This window comes from Diabrotica virgifera, chromosome 3, assembly GCF_917563875.1.
Source record: "Diabrotica virgifera virgifera chromosome 3, PGI_DIABVI_V3a".
In the NCBI taxonomy this organism is placed as follows: Eukaryota; Metazoa; Arthropoda; class Insecta; order Coleoptera; family Chrysomelidae; genus Diabrotica; species Diabrotica virgifera.
Window position 1 is genome coordinate 28,609,593 of NC_065445.1, and position 23,651 is coordinate 28,633,243.

The 23,651-nt window shown below is 32.6% G+C and overlaps 1 protein-coding gene across 7 annotated transcripts in view; it reads right to left on the reverse strand.

Annotated features, from left to right (window-relative positions):
- Nucleotides 1–1,223: 1,223 nt before the first annotated feature.
- The window catches only part of LOC114340192 (homocysteine S-methyltransferase), a 197,033-nt gene continuing 174,605 nt past the window's right edge, over nt 1,224–23,651 (reverse strand). For 4 of the 7 annotated variants that reach the window (XM_050647840.1, XM_050647843.1, XM_050647842.1 and 1 more), the window contains exons 6-7: nt 14,549–14,584; nt 1,224–1,532 (exon numbers count right to left, since the gene is read on the reverse strand). In XM_050647840.1, the coding sequence (XP_050503797.1) occupies nt 1,367–1,532; nt 14,549–14,584 (202 nt within the window). In that variant the 3' untranslated portion in view covers nt 1,224–1,366. The remainder of the gene's footprint in view (nt 1,533–14,548; nt 14,585–23,651) is intronic. The other 3 variants (XM_050647844.1, XM_050647846.1, XM_050647845.1) reach the window with 3 other exon arrangements.

The window sequence follows — 23,651 nt, forward strand, 5'->3', positions numbered from 1 at the left end:
AATAGTAGCCTAAATTTAAAATCACGAATGAATTCCTCCGTTACGTTAGCCGCCATCTTGATTTTAAAGGAGAACCTGTTTTGCTCAATATCTCCGCCATTTTTAAATTTTCGACAAAAATGGTAGGAACTGAAATTGTTCCAAATAAATCGTATTTACAATTATTACAATTTCTTTTTAACAATTTTTGTCGTGAGGTCGATATTTTCGAGTTAATTGTACTTATAGTAGACGCCTATATTTTTGACTATAATATTGCATGTAACTTTTTTGGTATTGTAATATAATTCAAATCCTTCTCACCACTTAAAGTCCTATGTTTTGTCTATCTGTGGGCAAATTTTCAGCCAAATCGATTATGATGTATTTTGGTAATGGAGAAAAATGTAAAAAACGGTATTTTAACGTTTTCTACACTATAAAATTTGATCAAAAGCTTGTTTTGAATCAAAGTAACTTGTTATAATGCCATATAATGACATTTTTGAGTCCCTTCTATTATTATGTTTTCCATTGATACTTTACGATAGAAAATGCAAATTTGTATAAATAAACACCAAATCACTGTAAAATCGCATAAAATAACATTTTGAGAAAAAAAGAAGAAGGAGATTTTTGACCTTAAATATCTTATTTTTACGTCCCGCAGAAGCTATATACCAATTTTCAGACAAATCGGAGGTCCAAAATTTTTTTTGCTCCAAAATTGAGTGATTTGAAATGGAATGACCCATAACCTAAGAGAATTTAATTAAATTTTTTTTGACAAAAGGCACCCTGAGATTTTTTCTTAATATTTTTATGTATGATTTGCGTTAATTAAATAATTGATCAAATAAATAATAATTAATATAAAAGTAATAGAAAGCAGATCATAACAATACGTTACTTATTTAAGGTAATTCCTGGTAAGTTTTGCTTCAACACATTTTTTTTGACAATATTAATTGTGTTCGTATTTTGCATGTTACCATGAGAACGGCCATCACATAATATGGAAAACCGTAGGACAACCCGTGAGAAAAAATATTTCTCACTGCAATGGCCGACTGTTCTCACTGCATGAGAAATTTTTCGTTTTGAATGTATGTAAGTAGTGAGAGAAGTTGCACAATGTATAGCATCCATAGAAAGATTCTATATTATCTCTATTTTTTGTTGATTTCTGATTGTCAATAATTGTCATTGTTTAAAACTAATCGGGTGAAAATAATAACACAAGGTTAAAAGGATAAAACAGTTTTCTCAAAACTTTTAACAGGCAGGTATTCGTAAAAACATTTTTGTCTACCTAAAAATATTTTTTACAATTAGTGAGAATTTATTTTATTAAAAATAAAAATTAAAATATAAATTCAACGTTTAGCTACTGTTTCTCCTTCCATAACTGCACTTGGTCGCGTATTCTTGTGACATCTACGGCGTAGGTTCTACAGCAGCCTCCGACCCACGTGACTCCCAGATCTAACCATTTGTGAATATTTGTGTCTACTGGCTCGCAGTTTTCTCGGTTATGCCATCTGGAATCATCCCTTAAGATAGATTAAAGTTAAAAACCATTTCCCATGCAGATGCAGCAAGCGATGATTCTGTACATTGAGCTTTTTTAAATTTTAGTTAGCACAAATTTATATTTCAGCATGAAGTAATAAGAAAATAGGACGTTAGTTAGTATAGGCCTGGATACCATGCACCAAAAAAGAGTTTATTAATAGCAAGCTAAAAATTGTTAATAGCTTAACGGTGTCTAGTCGGATAAATTTTGATATATGGGAACACTGGAACAGGGGAAGTTTTTATGGTGGAACAGGTTAAAAATTTGGAACGTCAGATTACGAAAACGTCACATGTATTTTGTCGGACAGAACATTCAGTTGATTTGTTACCCTTTCATTAAACTCTCATGCAAAAATCAGACTGGTATTACTAACCAACATGACTCCTGTCATTTGACATGTTCTTTGTGTTCACTCACGTGTGGAACGTGATTTTAAAGGCGGGTTGACATTACTAGTGAATAACGAACGTGGCTCAACTAGTGAATAACAAACGTGGCTTACGTATTTTGCCGAGTTTGAAAATAGATAATAAAATATCTAACAATAGCACGGGCAAAATACGTAAGCGTGAGCCACGTTCGTTATTCACTAGTAATGTCAACCCGCCTTAATTGTTGAACATCCTGACAAGTTTCTGATTGTGAAAACTAGCAGGTTATTTTTAAGTTTATCCAATAGCAAAGTCCCACAAATATGTTGGGCATTTTCGATATGTTTGGGCAAGTCAAATGACAGGAATTATGCTGGTGATAAATAGCAGTCTGATTTTTGCATGGGAGTTTAATGAAAGGGTAAAAAATCAATTGGAAGTTCTGTCTGACAAAATACATGGAACGTTCTCGTAGTCTCACGTTCGAAACCGGTAACCTGTTTCACAATTAAAACTTCCACTGTTCCAGTGTTCCCGTACGTCAAAGTTTGTCCGACTAGACACCGATAAGCTATTAACAAATTTTCAGCTAGCTATTAATAAACTTTTTTTTGGTACGCGCGATCCGGCCTAGTATACCTGTTAGCTGTTAGTTGTATAGAATGATTAGATAGAATATAATAAAACGGGCTCCACACTCTCGGCGAAGTTACTTCGCCAAAGTTGACCGAAGTCCGAAGTGCCTCTCTACATACTCGTTCTACTTCGCGAGGAACACATTCAAGCGGTGCGACACCGACAAAGATCCCTTTGACTCGGACGCGCCAGACCGACAGATTTCAGAAGTAGAACGAAGTTAGGCTAAGTTACACAAGGTGGCCGTCTACACTCTCGTACTTGTTGAACCTCGATCGACTTCGGCGAGAGTGTGGATGGCGTTTAATGGAACCATACGGACAGTTATTACTTATAGGTCTAGATCCCGCATAAGAAAAAAAGTTGATTAATGGCAAGCTGAAAAGTTATTAGCTTAACGGTGTCTAGTCGGGAAAACTTTGATATATGGGAACACTGGAACAGGGGAAGTTTTAATGGTGGAACATGTTAAAAATTTGGAACGTCAGACTACGAAAACGTCAGATGAATTTTGTCGGACAGAACTTCCATCAGAGCCGTGCGGTACATCGTTTCAATATGATGCAAGTCTTTAAAATGCCGCCCCTTAAATATAATTAAAGCTTGACTTTTATTTTTATTAAATGCAACTGTACAAAATGAACACACTTTTATTTTAAAAACAAAACATAATGTAAATTAAATGAAATACGTATTAACATTAAATAACAAAACAACATTTACAAAAATTACACACATGCCCACAGTTTTGCCCTTTCGACTTTAATTTTGGCAAATTCGTTAATCAGAATGGTGTAGTCTAAAGTAGCAGCTAGCGAGGATTCTATTGAAATGAGTGCTAATTGTTTTTAGTTTTGTTTGTCTTATGGAGATTCGTAATAGTTTTTAATAATTTTTAATTTTGAAAAACTTCTTTCCCCACTAGCTACCGAGACCAGAGTGTTAATAAAACTCTTAGCGATACAACTACATTTGGGTATACAAAAATAGTTCAAAATTTCTAAAGGTTTCATAGAGTATTTTATCATAGATCATTCGCCTGTATATTCGATTATTTTTCTTTTTCTATTGAAAGTATTGAATGTCTAAAATATACATGAAAAAATCTATTTTAAATTTATCTACTTTTGTTAAAAGCTCGTCCATAGGTTTTTCGTAATTTATATTTTTCGATTTATATCAAGATTTTCTGCAATTTCATTAGCAGTAATTTTCGTTTGGTCATAGCCAGATTGTCTGTAAATTTTAAAAATTTTTATTGTTACTGACAACCTTTTTACACAATCTGACAAATTTATAGTTACATGTTGCAACATCTTCGAGACTGAATTTATATGAAATAAAATATCATGCCCAAGAATTTTGTTTGTTTGCCCTCGTGCTTTGACTTTAGTTTCTGTATCTTTGTTGACTTATTCTATTGTTTCGAATAAGGCATCACATATTTCACAAAATTGAAATCTTAAAGGTTTCAATGCATCTATTCGACTTGACCATCTAGTATCGCTTAACGGTTTTAGAGTTAGTTGAAGAACATCGTTTTTCAGAACTTAACAACACTTTGTGGAACCAGAAAAAAAGTGTAAAGTTCTTGTATAATACAAAAAAAGGTTGTTGTTTCTGTAGAAGAAGACGCTTTCACTTTTAAAACTAAGTTTGCAGAGTGGCATGGTTACTCTTTAAACTCAAGTGACACACGCCATCGGATATTTTTCAAATATTTTATTATGCACACCCTTTGTTATCCATATGATTATTTTGATCTATTTTCATTTTACTAATTATGCCGCCCCCCTTGTGATGCCGCCTGATGCGACTGCCTCACCGCATCATAGCACCGCACGGCCCTGCTTCCAATTGATTTGTTGCCTTTTCATTAAACTCTCATGCAAAAATCAGACTGGTGTTAAACACCAACTGGGTATTTTAATGAGTGGGACATGAAGAACATGTCAAATGACAGGAATCATGTTGGTTAGTAATAGCAGTCTGATTGTTGCATGAGAGTTTAATGAAAGAGTAACAAATCAATTGGAAGTTCTGTCCGACAAAATTCATCTGACGTTTTCGTAGTCTGAGTTCCAAATTTTAACATGTTCCACAATTAAAACTTCGCCTGTTCCAGTGTTCCAATACATCAAAGTTTGTCCGACTAGACACCGTTAAACTATTAACAAATTTTCAACTTACGCGGGATCCAGACCTATCAATCAAAGTGCGATTAGCAAAGAATAGATTTTAGCAAAAAAAGTGAGAAAAACCGGCAATAAAAGAGAAAGTGAATATTGGTTCAGGACAGATTAGCGGTAGACTCTCATTTGATCGTGGCTTAAATACATAAGACGAAAGAAATATGCTAACTTATAGATTATAGATTCTTTTCTTCTTGTTGTTGCAATCTTTATGCCATATAAGAGCTTAGGAGATCCACTCTAATTTTTATTAACAATATAATCATTCGAAAAGAATAACGTATTTTTAATAGATTTTTATCATATTTTATATACTCACTACGAGTTTCGTTTATGACAGCTATCTGTGTAGATCCATTGTGCTCTTCAAAGCTCTTAACGGAGCCCAGCCTTTGGGATGACGTTCTACAGCCTGAGACGGGTCTTTGTCTATAACCTGATGCTTCTGGTTTTACTATAACTCCCTCATATATAACCAATGTTATCGTATCTCCCCAATTTCTGGATCGTATAACCCTCCCAATTTCTGGATACCGAAGTCCTGCAAGGCCTTCGTAGAGGCATATAACGTGCAATGCAGTATTTTTCTCCTCTAGAGAGAACCAGTAAAAAACCTATTCTGTCAAGCTCACTATCTTTGGCTTTCCTTATTGATTGGAAGTCTAACCCAGTCCCTTCGTCGATGTTTCTTACCCATATCATGTGTCGTCTATCAGGTCTCCCCTGGCCTCAATCCTATCAATTCTCGAAGCAGTGTAGTCTGCGTAAAGTAATGTGAGTATGAATGAAGTAAAAGACAGACGTACTCTCAATCATTTATTGTAACTTCCGACGACCGGTTTCGCTCTCTAAACTATGCAGAGCATCTTCAGGTCAACGGTTACAAGTCACTAAATGCTACAAATAAAAAACCAAAGTTACAACAATGTCTGGTTGTAAAAGATGCTAAAGATCCATAAGATCAAGCCAATGTTGAACAACATACATAATATATATATACCTACGGGGTCCTACAGCCTCTGCCGCACCCCGCATTTCGATCTCCACCTTTTTCGGTCGGTCCATTCTTCCTCATTTATGGCTCTATCTCTCATTATTTCTCTTATTCCTTCTCTCCATTCCAGTGCTGGTCTTCCTCTTCTTCTTCTATTCCATGGGACATAGTTTAAACTAACGGTTAGCATAACTTAAGCAAAAACATCATGTTAATGAAAACTGAGGATGTAGCTCCAATGTAATCCGAATGTATCCTTGTATCCGAATGTAAGTACGACACGTTATAATTGCATGATTATAGACGGCATACATCTGCATGTGTTTGTAAACTTGGGGACGTTTGTTACCGCCCCCGTTTTTACATGCATATGTATTTGTCTGTTATTTTCACTACTTTTATGTATGTTGTTCAACATTGGCTTGATCTTATGGATCTTTAGCATCTTTTACAACCAGACATTGTTCTAACTCTGGTTTTTTATTTGTAGCATTTAGTGACTTGTAACCGTTGACCTGAAGACGCTCTGCATACTTTAGAGAGCGAAACCGGTCGTCGGAAGTTACAATAAATGATTGAGAGTACGTTTGTCTTTTACTTCATTTAAAATGAACTCTCACATGCAACCCATTCAACATTTTAATGTGAGTATGTTTGAATTTCTAGGATTGAAGAAGTCGCTGTTCTATATTCTGTATAGTATGGGCGCCAAGACGGAACCTTGTGGCACTGCTGCTGTAGTATTGAAGGGTGTCGATAATTGACTTGTGACCTTTACCGTGATGTTGCGCTCAGAGATATATGAGTGGATTAGTCAGACCAGTGTTTTAATTTTCTGTGTGTAGACCAGTTTGTCAACGATTTCTTTGAAGCATTTGAAGCATTTTATACAGCGTGAAGCAGTTAGCATAAGCACTTTGCCGTTGTCGCCTTAAAAATACCATTAATAAATAATATTCATGGCATATCTTGATTTAGACCAAACAAACGCACAAAACAAATTATATTTACAAAAATATTCAAGATTTTTGTAAAAAAAAAGGATTTGATGTGTCATCAGTCATCAGACATATTTTATGTTTTTACATCCCAATATAATTAAGTAAAGTCAATAAAGAACAACGAATCTAGCGATATGTACAATAAGCTCACTAATGTGCGATAAAAGGCGACATAACAATTAACAGTAATTTTGTTATGCTAACACCATAAGTTCTTCGTTTTATTTTGCGTTTGAATAAATAGTCTTACAAACATTTTGCTGATAAAAAGTAAAAAACTCAATGTTCATTCTTCATGAAGTTACATGATATTAGTGACTATAAAATTCTTTTATATACAAACATACAACCTTATATTAGACCTGTCGCCAGGGGGGTACAACGGCCTCCTTTATTCAGATGGACTTGCTTAGGTTTTTGAAGTTATACTTCTTTACGCGCGATATGAGGGTGAATTTTTATATGTTAAAACCTACGATCCGGGCGCATGCGCATTATAACTTTGTTCTGATTGGATGTCAAATCACATGTCAAAAATTATCCAATATGGCAGCAGTAGCGCAGCTGTGGTTTGGACGGTTGACGGTTTGGTTATGTATGGTTGTTGCGTTTTAAAATTTGTGGCAAGAGAAACAACAAAGGTTAGTTAATAGTTATACTGCCTTTTTAAATAGTTTTCATATTATATTTTTGAAGTTATACTTCAAAATGTTTTAATTTATGTATGTATCAGTCCAGAAAAGGTGTGGAAAGAATATATTAGTGTTTTTAAATATATTTTTCTACAAACGTGTTAAAAATGCAATTTTTAGGACTCCATAGGAGCGTTAAAAATGCTACTTTAAGGCACTAGTGCTTTAAAATTTTTAAGGACTGCAGTTAAAAAAGAATTGTCAAATTGTGAAACGTCAAAATATTTATATTTCATTTATTAACATTAATATTAATAATACAACTTGCGCAATTTGAAAAAGGTGGTTTAAAAGGTTTTTTATTATAATTTTGTGTCTTTGGATTTGTCTTCCTTGGGCGTAAAATAATAAAACATCTATTTTTATATTTCACTTGTCACCGTGATGTATAATTGGACCGCGTTATGTAATAGCGGATTAAGCGCCAAAATGTAGTTTTGAGATAAATCGGTTTAAAGATTTTAAATTTGTTTTTGGTACTATTTCTAAAATATAGTACTGACATGTTTCATATGTAATATATTAATGCAAATGTAAATAGACTTTTAGACGTGTTTAAAATTTTTTAAAAATAATTTATATTTTAAAAGTTATTCGATCAAATGTGGCTTAATTCGTTAATGATTTTTTAAGATATGCATGAGTTAAGATCCGAATACCGGATTAAGAGACATATTTGGCGCTTAATCTGATGTTACCTTACAAAGGATGTCTTTTAATTCGATATCTTTAACGTTAGTAAATATGTTATGTTTTGTAATAAAGAATTAACCGACTATTCGTGGCGCTTGATTCGTTATTACACTTACAAAGATGCGTATTTTTGTTTATGACAATGGATTATGTACCATTATTGGCGTTTAGTTCGATATTACAAATCCTAGTGTGGGATTTTTTTTAAGAAAATAAAAAATGTCGCTTAATACAGGCATTTAAAAACAGCTTTTTTTTTAAATTTTTTTACAAAAAACATATTTTTATACATAGATTTGCACCCTAGCTGCAAGATGGCACTATTATCTCGATTTTGGACTTTTGGCGGTTAATCCGTTATTACATAACGCGGTCCAATTATGTATATCTGAAAGGTAAGTAGCACGCGGCTTAATGGCCTTGTTGGTAGCGCATTGGACCAGAGATCAAAAAATCGCGAGATTGCGGGTTCAAATCCCGGACGATTCATACTTTTTTCTTTTTTTTTTTTTAATATTTGGCATTGTTAAGTTTTGGTTCATTTTTGGTAATTATTGTTAATTTTTTGTATTGTAACTGTTAAGTAGGTATATTTATTTCGTTGAAATTATATTATAATAGAAGTATAACTTCTTACGTGCGTACAAAGTACACACACATTCTTTTTTTATGTATTTTGACCCGTAGAACACGAATTTTTTGGGTAACAGTCGATCCGTATGTCAATAAGATTGAGGACATAACAGCGATTTTTCGCAAAACAAAACATTTTTTTGTATTTTTTGGGTCCTTCTAAGCAAAAAATGTTCTTATAAGTTTTTTCGTAGGATACATTGTTTTCGAGATAAACGCGGTTAAACTTTCAAAAAATCGAAAAACTGCAATTTTTGAACCCGAATAACTTTTGATTAAAAAATAAAATAGCAATTCTGCATAGCAAACATAACTTGAATGATTTAGAAACTAATAACATACTGTCTATGTGCGCATGCGCCCAGAATAATAAAAATTTACTCTCAATCGCGCCTAAAGAAGTATAACTTCAATAAAATAGCAATTCTGCTTACCGCATTTGGCAGTTCAAGTCAAGTTATACCGGTTTTGATTATTTCGTATTATTTGCATTGCTAAAAATTAATTTTTTTATTGTCAAACAAAAGCTATAAACAAATAGTGTTTCCCGTACCCAATGCACGCGTTTTAATGCATGGCTTAACTTTAATGTATGGTGTTAATTAATGGTTTTAATGCATGGTTTTAACGCATTGAGAACATCATTCAAGCACTATGTGTTTATAGCTTTGTTTAACAATAAAAAAAATTAATTTTTAGCAATGCAAATAATCAAAACCGATAGAATTCGACTTGAACTTTCAAATACGGTAAGCAGAATTGTTAGTTTATTGAAGTTATACTTCTTTAGGCGCGATTGAAAGTAAATTTTTATTATTCTGGGCGCATGCGCACAAAGACAGTATGTTATTAGTTTCTAAATCATTCAAGTTATGTCTGCATCAGCGCAAATAAGATTTGAAAAGAATATATTAGTGTTTTTAGTAAATATATTTATTATAATTTTTGTGTCTTTGGATTTGTCTTCCTCGGGAGTAAGATAATAAGTATTAAACATTTTTATATTTTTATACATCACTTGATCTATTTGTCACCGTGGTTTGTAATTACGTCCGAGAAGTCGTGTACACAAAGCCCTGATGGGTTATTGGTAGAGCATTCGACTACACATCGCGGAGATCGCGGGTTCAAATCCGGACACGGACGATTTATTTTTTCCTTTTTTTTAAATTTTTGATATTGTTTTTTTAAAAATTTTTTGAAAGTGGTAATATCAAAATTAGTTTAATAATTAAATAAAATACAAATAAACTGTTTTAAATATATTTATTTCGTTGAAATCATTTATAATAGAAGTATAACTTCTTACGTGCGTACAAAGTACACACACATTTTTTTTAATCAAAAGTTATTCGGGTTTAAAAATTGCAATTTTTCAATTTTTTGAAAGTTCAACCACGTTTATCTCGAAAATTATGACTACGAAAAAACTTGTAGGAACATTTTTTGCTTAGAATGGCATAACAAATACAAAAAAAAATGTTTTGTTTTGCGAAAAATCGCTGTTATGTAATTCCTCAAGTTCTTTGTTATAACAATCTTATCCGGACACAACATTTATAACATCTTTCTCTAAGTTTATAACATCCGGATCAACTGTTACCCAAAAAATTCGTGTTCTACGGGTCAAAATACATAAAAAGGCTTGGATAAGTCCATCTGGCGACAGGACTATATACCGTGTAATAAAAATATTGTTAAAAATATATTTATTAATTTAAATTTGGGTAAACTTTTGAGTTAACTTATTCAAATATAATATTCAAAAGTGCCGCAGATAGGTGACAAGTCTTCTTGTTGTTTAAGATTTTTCATCCACTAAACCGACCAGTGTCTGATTTTGAAAGCATTTTTAATTTGGAATATTTTTTTCAGGGTTCAGAGTTCTACAGACGTAAGCACATTCAGCTCAGCAAGGTAGCTTCAGCAGAACTTGCTATTGCTACGAGAAGGTTCGATTTAGCCTTTTACAAGATCCCTGGTTGTACCAGGACCAAATAAAGGGTATTTATATTGGAATGTCAATGGAATATATAAAGTACGCCAATTGGCTGTAGTACCTTCTAAGAAGAATAGACGGATTTCAGAAAAAATTAACTAAACGTACTTCTGATAATAAGAGGTGTTTTAGGAAAGAAACGGAAGGTACTTAATTTAACATCATAAATCTTCTGCTTCTCAAATAGATTATTTTTTATAGTACAGACAGTAAAGAAGTCTTTGGACGCACTTTTAAAATGAGGTAATAATAATATCGTATGGCATTTTTGCACGGAAGATCTTTTCGGACAGGCCCCGGCGCCACTTGCATCTTTAACCCTGCTTGAAGTAGCTGGTGTTGATGCTCACACTTGCCCAGGGGACCTATGGCTTAACGTACTCTCCGAAGCACGGTGAACGGCTCGTATCATTTTTAGAAATGAAAATGTCGTTGTTTGTGCCGGTAATCGAACCCGTGGGGTCTGGAATCTAAAGACAGTATCTAGCCGCTGAGCTACGGCCATCCTCCAAAAAATGAGGTAAAAGCTGTTATACATCGATTTATATATCTTTAAATATTTAAAGATAAATATATCAAGAAAACGTATTTCATTTTATTAGTGAACATTTTACAAATGACGACTATTAAGCGAGAGTAAAATCTGTCAAGCCATAACCTATTTGGTTAAAAATAGTAATGAACAGCCTTTGCATTACTACCAACACCAGACAAAAAATGTTTCTTTCTTAGCTCGTTTAAAACTTATTTATACTTCTTAATCAATACCATTTTATTTTATCGTCCATGGTTATGAATTTGTCTATTTACAGATTTATACCATCTCATTCGATTTCTTAGAATTCTAATTATAAAAAATTACTCTTCTTCTCTTAGTATCGTGCACCTATTTAGGCGTTGGTATCCTTTACGTGGATATTTGCCCGTTTGGTTATTCAAAGCATATTGTACAAAGCATAAAAAAATAACAAAGAAAATTATAAAGCAAGAAAGAAAGCTTTCCTAAAATGTAAGTCAGTAAAAACAGCAGAATATTACCAGGAATATAACAAAGTAAGAACTAAGAGCTCTTGCTTTCTTTAAGTACGAATCAGAAAAGGCTGAAATCAGGTAAAGTTAGTTATTAGACTAAAACAGATATACATACTAAGATACACTTGAGTCCACGATTCTTTACCTGCGAGTCGTTAATACCTGGCAGATAAAACACATACTTTTTATCTAGCATCATTGTCTTCCACGCATGAAACTAATGACAAACCAGCTACCGCCTGTTATTAAGTAAAAACACATGTTATTTTTATGAATGCTCTAGGCTCAGTATATTGAAAAGAGAAAGGTACAAAACAAGATCATTGGGGATGTTTTCACATTTTAAGTACAATTTTTGACGTTTCTCGTTTGTTTATTTTTGTGGCTGTCAGCCTGTTGAATTTTTTCTGTTATTTTGACGAATTTTTGCATTTTGAAGTTTTTTATATTACAGAAACAGTTGTGTTCACAACTAATTTTATATTGGAGTCAGAAATTTTATGGAAGTGTACCTATTTTATTTTGCGATTCATTTTTACAATGTACAAAGCTAACCTCATTAACACAGTTAAGAAATGGTTGTTTGTGTTTAAGATTCCGCCAAAGTGAATAAAATAACAAAAAGACAATATGTTATTGAATTTTGTTATAAATGTAGCTATTGTAAGCTACTTCAAATGTAGCTGTAATTATGCACCAAAATTTTAAAGCAAAACTTACATTTCACATTCTATTTATTTGATCAAATTTTATACTATAACCCGTGATCGGAGTAGTACCCACTTTCTGTCACATGCTGTTGCGTTTAGTAAATTTCCGACTTATTTCGTATGCTTTAAATGATGACGCACAGGTAAAAAATCATGGACTCAACTGTATAGCATGTAGCGACATAATATGACCAAAACCAAACACCAAACCACAACCAATGCGTTATTCTGACGATGAAACAACTAAGATTAAAAATGTAGTAGTGATAAACTACATGCAGTGTATTGCTAAATTAGAGTACAGTTTAAAAACAAAATCGCTAACATCAATATAATACATAATACATTATATCTATCAACAGCACAAAGCATTTTAAACCAAATTAGAGAGAGTTTTGAACATTTTTTAAAATGATATTCAGTAAACGCCACGCAACTAAACACACGGGTACAATGAGATGATACAGTCCGGACCATTCACTTGTTGCACTGTTTACTTTTATGTCTATTGACGTCTAGAACGTCAGAAAATTTATAGAAACCAATATAAACATAGAAAGTTGAAAGATTACAGAACAGTTGTATTTGAAGTTTATATTTGTCGTTGTATTAAAGTTGTAACAGTTATAAATAAAGTCCGGATTATAAGCATTTTGATTTTTTGTTTTTTTTTGCTTATTATTAGGATTTTTAGTAAAAATGCTTATTTTAAAGATATATGTTGCTTATCTTTGTTTATTTTACTTCTTATGATAAACTATAGTTAAATTTCATAGATTACTTCCTGTCTTAAGCAAAATTATATAAGTATACAGAGCTATAAAACCCTAACAATTCAATAAACCATAATAATTTTAATCCCTTAGGCTTAGGAGATAAACGGGAAACCCACCGTTATACCTGTCCATGCAATAAACTAATATTTTTCTGCAGAAAGCCCAAATTTATTATATTGTTTTAAAATAATTTTCGGAAGTATCGGTATATTTGTGTAAAAAATACATACCTACGCACCAATCACATTTTTCTACGTATAAATATGTCTACAGATAGAAGACATAGCGTTTTACAAGAAACTTTTGAAAAACATATTGTTAATTGTTTTTATGCTAATAACCATGACTAAAAAATACTACATTAATATGTTAATCATTTTTTGATTTTTTTATATTATAGTTTAACACTTTTGTAATTTTTAATTTATTGTTAATACTGCGATAATTAAAAATAAATGTAATTTATTGTTAATGTCCTTTATTCATACATATTTATATCATATCCATGTTTACTTACAGGTTTTTTTTAAACCTGGCTTATTTCATAAAAACTTTGCTTACTTTTGCGACATTTTTTGCTTATTTAAGTGCTTATTTTGACCTTTCTGTCATGCTTATAATCCGGGCTTTAGTTATAAAGTATTGTAATATTTTTGGTGTTTGAATAAAGTTTTTTTTAAAGCAGTGTAACAATAGTATTAATTACTTAATGTGTTTTTTTGTGTAAAAATAATTATTTTGAATAGTCTCATGACAGTCACATAACGGGCCGGATTAGCCCACGCTTAGGAAATAGGTACCCGTGTGTCTACTAGTGTGGCGCTTATTGTATATGGAGATTATATACATCAATATATAGGTAGGTAGCTGGAACCGATGGAAATATTGTAAGAAATAAGATAGATTTTGGAATCATTGATAAAAGATTCAGAAACTCCATATCATCATACAAAAGACTAGTATATGCTGAAGCTAATATCCCTATGAACTACAATTCTCTACTAGCAACGATGAAGACGTTAAAAAAGCTAAAAACAAAAAAAACATGATAATCGATGCCGCTATCAGTCAACACTGCAGAATCACCACACGATAAATGAAATGTCAAAAAGACACTACAAGACAATACAATACTACAAAAAAGACACAAGAGAGAAAAATAAATCGTGAATGACAAACGAAATATTAGATATGTTAAAAAAGGCTATAAGAAGAAAGAGATCTAGAAGAAAGAATAGAAAGAGTAAAAACATACACCTACCTTGGTCCGTCCGTCAATGAAGATTGGGACCATTCCCTAGAAATCAAATGTAGGGTAGAGAAAGCAAGATCTGCATTTCAAAAAATGGCTACGCTATTCAATATCACGAGTTATCCATATCCATAAAAATCAGTTTATTACGATGTTATATATCTTTCCTATACTGTTGTACTTAGTTAATTCGTGGACTCTCACAGATGCCACCTGTAAGAAAATTAAGGCTTTCGAAATGTGGCTTTATCGTCGAATCCTGAAGATATCTTATACCTACCACGTTATTAATCAGGGTCCTCTATTAAAAATACAAAAAGAAAAAGTGCTATATATTAACCACAATAAACAGAATCGAATACCTTGGATTACAAGCAAACTAAAAGAGATCGACTTACAACCAGAATGAGGAGTAGAAGATACCTGGCAAAAAAATAAGAAATGCATCAACGAAGCAGCAAAAGAAACGATTGGAAAGCGAAAAATTAACACTAGAGCGACAAACTACACCTAACCGTGGTTTTGCCAAGAGGTAAAAGAACTCTCTGAATTAAAACGCAAATGCTACCTGCGATATAAAAGCACACAATCTGAAGAAGCTCTCGCAGAATATGTCCAAGTAAGAAACGAAGTAAACGCAAGAATAAAATCAATCAAAAGAGAACATTGGGCTAAATTCACTAGCGACATGGACTACGACCTATATGGTGCCCAAAAGAAAGTATGGAAAATGCTTCGGAACAGGAAAAAACCAGTTAACGATTTCGTGCAGACCAAGGGAGTACCTACAGAGGCATGGCAACAGCATTTAAAGAGCTATATGATGATTTATGTGAAGAAACGCTGAATATAAATGAATACGAAACACATATAAGTGCTACAATCAATGACGAAGAGGTAGAAGCAAAGATCAAAAAGCTAAAAATCAGAAAATCACCTGGAACGGATGGTATACCCAATGAACTTTTAAAATATGGAGGCCCTGAACTTTCAAGTTCACTGTGGCAACTCTTTAAAAAAATCTTAAACGAAACAGAAACACCAGAGGAATGGCATAAGAGCATCACAATCCCCATATTTAAAAAAGGACAAAAAACTTGCCCACAAAACTACAGAGGAATAACCCTCTTAAATACAACGATGAAATTTTTCACAGGTATTCTTAAGGACAAACTGGAAAGACAAATCACTAATGCTGAAGAACAACAAAGTTTTACAAAGTGGCGGTCTATAACAGACGCAGTATTTATAATAAAACAAATAAAAGAAAAAGCTATAGAGTTCGGCATGCCAGCGTATATTTGCTTCATTGATCTGACGAAGGCGTTTGTCAGAGTTCGCCTGGGAGACATTCTAAATATATTAATAGAAAATAAAACACCGACCAGCATAACAAAGATAGTCCATAACCTAAATAATAACAACGTAACCAAAGTTAGAGCAGAAGACCACTTCACTGAAAATATTCCAACACCGGGAGGAGTTAGATAAGGAGACAGTTTAAGCCCCTTCTTGTTTAACCTACTCATGGGCAAAATTATAAACAAAGTAACATCTCTTAATCTTGGATATATAATGGGCAACAAAAGAATTGGTATGATGTGTTAGGCAGATGACGCAGCAATTATTGCTGAATCAGAAGATGATCTTCAGATGCTAAGAGTTGCCGAAATGAAAACCCTAAGAACAATAGTGGGGAAATCAAGAAGAGACAAAGTAAGAAATACAGACATTAGAGAGCAATGCAGAATTCAAGATATTGTAAGATGGGAAGGCAGCGCAAAAGGATGTGGTACAACCACGTAAGATGAATGGATGAGAATAGACTCCCAAAAATTGTTCTAGAAAACAACCCGCCCGGTTCAAGACGCCCGGAAGACCACCTAAAAGATGGAGGGATAGTTGGCAATCTACCTCCCAGGAAATTAACCAGAGGGCAGCTTCAGAATTAAACAGATCAAAAGATCTCCAAGAAGTAATAGAAGAAGAAGAATACCTTGGTCACATCATGAGGAAGAGAGAGAGAGAGAGAGAGAGAGAGAGAGAGAGAGAGAGAGAGAGAGAGAGAGAGAGAAAGAGAGAGAGATTTGGAGTGCTGCAACTAATCTTACAGGGAAAAGTAGAAGGAAAACGAGGGCTAGGAAGGCGAAGGAACTCTTGGCTGAAAAATCTACTACGTGGTTCAACACAACAACCACAAATTTTATCAGAACAGTAGTGTACAAAGTACAGATTGCCATGATGGTCGCCAAAATCCGAAACAGATAGGCACTAGATTGAGGAGCCAGAGACAGGACCGATCACATGTGAAGAAAAAATAATAAAAGCAGGTGGTAGGCAAAGACAATATAGTACTTACATAATTTATAAAAAATACTAATGGAAACAACATATAAATAATTAGCCCGATCAAAGAACAATCTGACCCCAAAAAATAAAGGAAGGATGAAAATTTGGAAATAAGTAGTTGAAATGGTCTATTATTTTATAAGAAAAAGTTTACAATTCTACATCCCCTCCATTTTACTACACCCCCTTCTCGGGGGTGAAAAATATACATTCAAAATAAGTCCGCAAATGGATAAAATGACTAATTCTAAACAACTTTTGTTGTATAGAGTTTTTTCACTAAGTCAATACTTTTCGAGTCATTCGCGAGTGAATATGTTCATTTTTAACAAGAAAAAACATGTTTTTGGACGGTTTTTCGTAAATACCTCAAAAAGTAAGTATTTTATCGAAAAAATATTCTTAGCAAAAATATATCTTATAAAAAGTTGAAAAAATGGTGTACACATGAAGTTTGTAGACCCAACAGAAGCAGAGTTGTAGCTAATGAAAAGAAGGTTCTTCTTCGTCAAATTCCAAATCGAATATTTCAATGTAAAATAACCAAACAACGAAGCACATTTCGGTGAAAATTCATTACAACTTTTTTAAAGTGTTTAAAAAAGGTTTATTTTTGTTTTTCAAAAAGAGGTCTAACGTTAAAAGTGAGTTACGCTCAAAATATTATTGGTCCCTCTCATTTTTTGGTAAAAAGAATCACGAAAATCACCTCCTAACTAGCACCCGAAATAAATTTAATCATTATCGCTTCACAAGTTACTTTGATTATGTAATTTCTATATGATCTGTAAGTTTCATCAGTTTAAAGTGCTTATTTTTGAAAAGGCTGTAGTTAAAATGGCTTGAACGAGTAACTAATCACTAGTTTAGGCAAACTTTGAACACCGATAGGATAACCAATTTTTGTCTAAGAAGAAAACAAAAAATCCAAAATATTCAGAAAAGCAAAATGTACATTTTATGACTCTTTGAGATTTTTGGTATTACTAATAATTTTTAAGCTAACTTGAAAAAAATCGGAATTTTTTTCTAAATTAAAAAAAATGTTTTAATTTAAAACCAATTTTTTTCAAAAATGAGCCCTTTGGATCAATGAAACTTATAGACCATATAAATAATACATAAGTGAAGTAACTTGTAAAGTGGTAATGATTATTTTATTTGGGAAGCTAATTTAGGGGGCGATTTTCGCGATTTTCTTACAAAAAAATAAAAGGTACCAACAATATTTTGAGCGTAACTCACTTACTTTTAATGTTAGAAGTTTAAAAAAAAAACAAGAATAAACACTTTAAACACTTTAAAAAAGTTATAATGAGTTTTCCCCTAAAAGTGCTCCGGGTTTTGGCTATTTCACGTTGAAATATTCGATTTGGAATTTGACGAATAAGAACCTACATTTCATTAGCTACAACTCTGCTTCTACTGAGTCTAGAGTTTTAATGCATACACCATTTTTTTACGTTTTTATTAGCTATATTTTTGCTAAAAATATTTTTTTCGCTAAAATACTTATTTTTTGAGTTATCTGTGAAAAACCGTCCAAAAACATGTTTTATTTTTGTTAAAAATGAACATATTCACTCGCAAATAACTGGAAAAGTATTGACTTAGCGAAAAAACTCTATAGAACAAAAGTTGCGTAGAATAAGTCATTTTATCCAATTCCGGACTTATTTTGAACATATGTTTTTTCACCCCCGAGAAAATATTTTGCACCCCGTATTTTCCAATTTTTATAAAATGGAGGGGATGAAGAATTGTAAACTTTTTCTTATATAATACTAGACAATTTCAACTACCTATTCCCAGATTTTCATCCTTCCTTTATTTTTTTGGAGGTTTTCGAAAAGTTTTGTGTTCATTGATCGGACTAAATAGGCATCAAGATATATTAACTCGGGAGTCATAACAAGACGGGATGAGTTCAATATTTGTTCCAATAAAAAAAAACAAAAACTCGAAAAAAATATGAGGAATAATCACCATATTATTATCATTCCTCCCAAGCATCGAAAACACTCTGTACAAAGTATTAGGAAGATTCGAAAGAGTTTAATTTTTCTGCTTCTGTATTTTTACCTTTGGCTAATAAACATTAAATTTTGCAAACACACAAATTTCTTTATAAGAATACAAACAATAAACAATCAGCCAATAAAGAAGACTATAAAAACAATATAATTTACGTTGCCATAAAAATCTTAATACAAAACAAACCAATAAAAAAGTTCTACAACGCTACGTTCCGAAGCAAAAGATAATAAATAAAGTTTGTCTTTTTCCTAATTATGTGGCATCATTCCCAGAAATGATTGTAAAATTGAGATACCACTCATAAAACCTCCCCAACAATATCAAAAAAGTTACTCTAAAAATAGAACGAAGTGGAAAACATAAAGAAACCATCTTGTCTCAATTAAGAATATAACCACCCTAATACCTCAATCAACGATATAACGAATGTACTTAAAGGATCTCTCTGAAAAAAAAATCTCCATTTTTTAAGATTTATAATCGACTTCAGGTGAATGAATGTTAATCAGCCAGTATATATGCGTTTCTTGGATTACAACAAAGCCTTCGATAAGGTCAGATATAACCTAGCCCAGTCGGGATAGCATTTGACCTTGCATTAGGAGCTGCCCTAAATTTTATTTTTCTAATCTTTAGGAAGGGTCAATATTAGTATAAATTTAAAATCTCGACTGAATTCCACCGTTGCGTTAGCCGCCATCTTGATTTTAAACGAGAACCGTTTTTGCTCAATATCTCCGTCATTTTCAATTTTTTGACAAAAAGTGTAAAAACTGAAATTGTTGAAAATGCGATTTTCTATAATTTCACTTATTATAATTTTTTTCGTGCGGTCGATATTTTCCGAGTTATGAGTGGAAAATAGTGACAGTTGTAGCATAATTATTGAATTATTGAATTATCTCGTTTATTAGTTTTACAACAAATATTTACCTATACAAAAATGAAGAGAATTAAATTTTGTACAATTGTGATGCCGTTCATTTTTTTGATAAAATCAATATTTAAGGTAGTACGTATGTGGTAAAGGTGCGAGCGTAAGACCTGATTGATTTTGTAGCAATTGTTTTTGTTCAATATCTCCGCCATTTTCAACTTTTCGACAAAAAGTGTAAGAACTGGAATTGTTGCAATTACGATTTACTACAATTTTTCGAGAGAACCAGTGGCGGGTCTACACGGGGGGAAATGGGAAAATTCCCCCAACAGGGTCCAAAATTAAAAAAAAAAAAAATTGTTGGAACATCACTATATATTAGCTGACATAAAACTTAAAATATCGACAGACAAATTCAACCAATAAAACCAGCTAGTTAATAAAATTAAGTGAACTTAATGTATATAATGTCTTTTTATGTCTTTTATATACTTAGTTTGGTTGATGTTTCATTGGAAGTTTCAAAAATTGTATAAAATATAATACTCTATATTTTTGTTAATGTACAGTTATGTCGTAAAGCTAATAATAAATGAGACAATTCAATAATTATGCTTCCCCTCCGTTTCCATTATTTTCCCCCGTAACTCGGAGAATATTGATCGAATAAAAAAATTGTGCCAAAGAAATTGTAGGAAATGGCATTTCCAACAATTTTCTTTCCCTCCAATTATGTCGAAAAGTTGAAAATGGCGGAGATATTAAGCAACAACAGTTCTCATTTAAAATCAATATGACGGCTAATGCAACCGCATAATTCAGTCGAGATTTTCAATTTACACTACTATTGATCTCTCCTAAAGGATATAATTATAAAATTTGGGGCAGCTCGGATACAAAATTCAATTCCATAATTATGCTCCCCCCACCACTTTTTACTATTTTCCCATATTTCCCAACTCAGAAAATATCAACCGCATGAAAAAATTGTTAAAAAGAAATTGTAGGAAATTATATTTTGAACAGTTTTAGTTGAAAATGGCGTAGATATTGAACAAAAACAATTCCTATAAAATCAATCCGGTCTTACGCTCGCGCCATTACCGCATACGTACTACCTTAAATATTAATTTTAGCAAAAAAATGAAGGAGATCAAAATTGTGTAGAATTTAATTCTCTTCATTTTTGTACAGGTACATATTTGTTGTAAAACTAATAATAAACGAGATAATTCAATAATTATGCTCCAACTGTCACTATTTTCCCCTCATAACTCGGAAAATATCGACCGCACGAAAAAAATTATAATAAATGAAATTATAGAAAATCATATGTTCAACAATTTCAGTTTCTGTACTTTTTGTCAAAAAATTGAAAATGGCGGAGATATTGAGCAAAAACGGTTCTCGTTTAAAATCAAGATGGCGGCTAACGCAACGGTGGAATTCAGTCGAGATTTTAAATTAATACTAATACTGACCCTCCCTAAAGATTAGAAAAATAAAATTTGGGGCAGCTCCTAATGCAACGTTAGGCCTGTTTTTCGTCTAACCCGACTGGACTAACCGCCTTATTGAATTACTTGAAAAGAAAAACGTAGACCTGAGAGACATCAGGATCATTAGCACTATTTATTATAATCAGATCGGCGTGGTAAAAGAGAACAACGTCTTTTCAAATGAAATACGGATTGAGAGGGCTTCAGGCAGGGCTGTGTCATGTCTCCTACTTTGTTCAATTTGCATTCTGAGGAAATCCAGGAAGCACTAGAAGAACTAACTACGGGAAAAAAAGTAAATGGTCGACCAATCAATAATATACGGTTTGTTGACTACACTATTTTATTAGCGAAATGTCTTCAGGATTTACAACAAATGGTTGACAGAGTGGTAGAAGTCAACGGAGAAAACGGATTGTCCCTAAACACGAAAAAGACAAAATTTATGGTCATTCAAAAGCCCAACAGCGCCAAGAAAGCATAACATTACATGGAGAACAAATTAAAAAAGTTAAAAATATGAATATCTGGGTACAATAATTAATGAAAATAATGAACACACAGAAGAGATTAAAGCAAGCATAAATAAAGCATTATAGGACAGGCAAGAAATGCTTTCATTTCAACAAACTGAAAAAAGTATTCTGTAGCAGGTATATTACAATTTCTTTAAAGATAAGACATCTGAGATGTTTCGTTTTCTCCGTATAATTTTATGGGTTGGAGGCTTGGACATTAAAGAAAGATGTTTCGGACAGATTAGAAGCCTTTGAGTTATGGGCCTTCAGAAGGATATTAAGAATAAGTTGGATGGAGAGAGTCACGAATGTCAAGGTGTTGAGAGGAATGGGAAAATATAGAGAGGTTTTAAATACAATTAAAGTTAGAAAACTGCAATATGTAAGACATGTCATGAGGGGCGAGCGTTATAACTTGTTGAATTAATAATACAAGGAAGAATACAGGGTAGAAGGAGTCGTTGAAGAAGACGCATCTCCTGGTTAAACAATGTGAGAGCTTGGTTTAACTGCACTTCTGCTGATGTCTTTAGAGCAGCGGTATCTAAAGTGCGAATTGCCATGATGGTTGCCGACCTTCTTAGAGGATATGGCACATGAAGAACAAGATAACCGACTTCGTGTTTTTTATTTTCGTTTATCTCGGCTATATTTACATCTTACTTAATTATTTAAACCTATCCACATCTTTACTAAAAGGAAATAGTCTGGGCTGATTACCGGAGAATAGGCCATTTTTGGGAAAAGTTATTTACCAGCAATTTTATTGCTGGAATCGAATTATAAGATCCTATATATTAATAATATAGGTATGCAAAGTCCTCAGATAGTGTGCTACTTTTTTTATAAACAAAATGGCGCCCGAAAATCGTGTTTTTTTCAATTTTTGCTCTATAACTCTAAAGATTTCAACTTTAGACCAAAAATACCCAAATAAAAATTCACCGCAATTAAATTCTGCATAGAGACGTGTTTTTTTCGATTTACTTCGACGAAAACTTTCCCCAGAAAAGCGGGTTTTTCCAACAAAATCTTTAATTTTCAACTAAACTTTTAGATAAGTAGTTGTTAATCAATAATTAAATAACTTGGTAACTTAAAGCCCTTTCCGTGTATATTATAATTCCAGAAGCCGATCGAAATTGAATGAACAGTTTAGCAAAAATTGAAATGTTAATTAAAAATTTGCGGTCACTATAATAACGACAATAATTATGATGCATAAGAATAACTATGATTTTTTTATAAAAAGACACTATACCTATCTAATGTACTTTACAGAATTGAAATTGGACTATTTAAGCGACCTCAGAAATATTTTAAATTTATAAACAATTTTTTGGCTTATAAACAAATAGAATATCTCGGGAAATATTAAACTAAATTAAATTGCGAAAACGGTATTCGAAAGACTAGTCCTGTCGCCAGGGGGGGTACAACGGCCTCGTTAATTCAGATGGACTTACCCAAGTTTTTTTTATGTATTTTGACCCGTAGAACACGAATTTTTTGGGTAACAGTTGATCCGGATGTCGATAAGATTGTTATAGACCAAGAACTTGAGGAATCAAATAACAGCGATTTTTGGCAAAACAAAACAATATTTTGTATTTTTTGGGTCATTTTAAGCAAAAAATATTTCTACAAGTTTTTTAGTAGGATGCACAGTTTTCGAGATAAACGCGGTTGAACTTTCAAAAAATCGAAAAACTGCAATTTTTAAACCCGAATAACTTTTGATTAAAAAGTAAAATAGCAATTCTGCTTAGCGCCTTTGAAAGTTCAAGTCAAATTATGTCGGTTTTGATTATTTGCAGTGCTAAAAATTTATT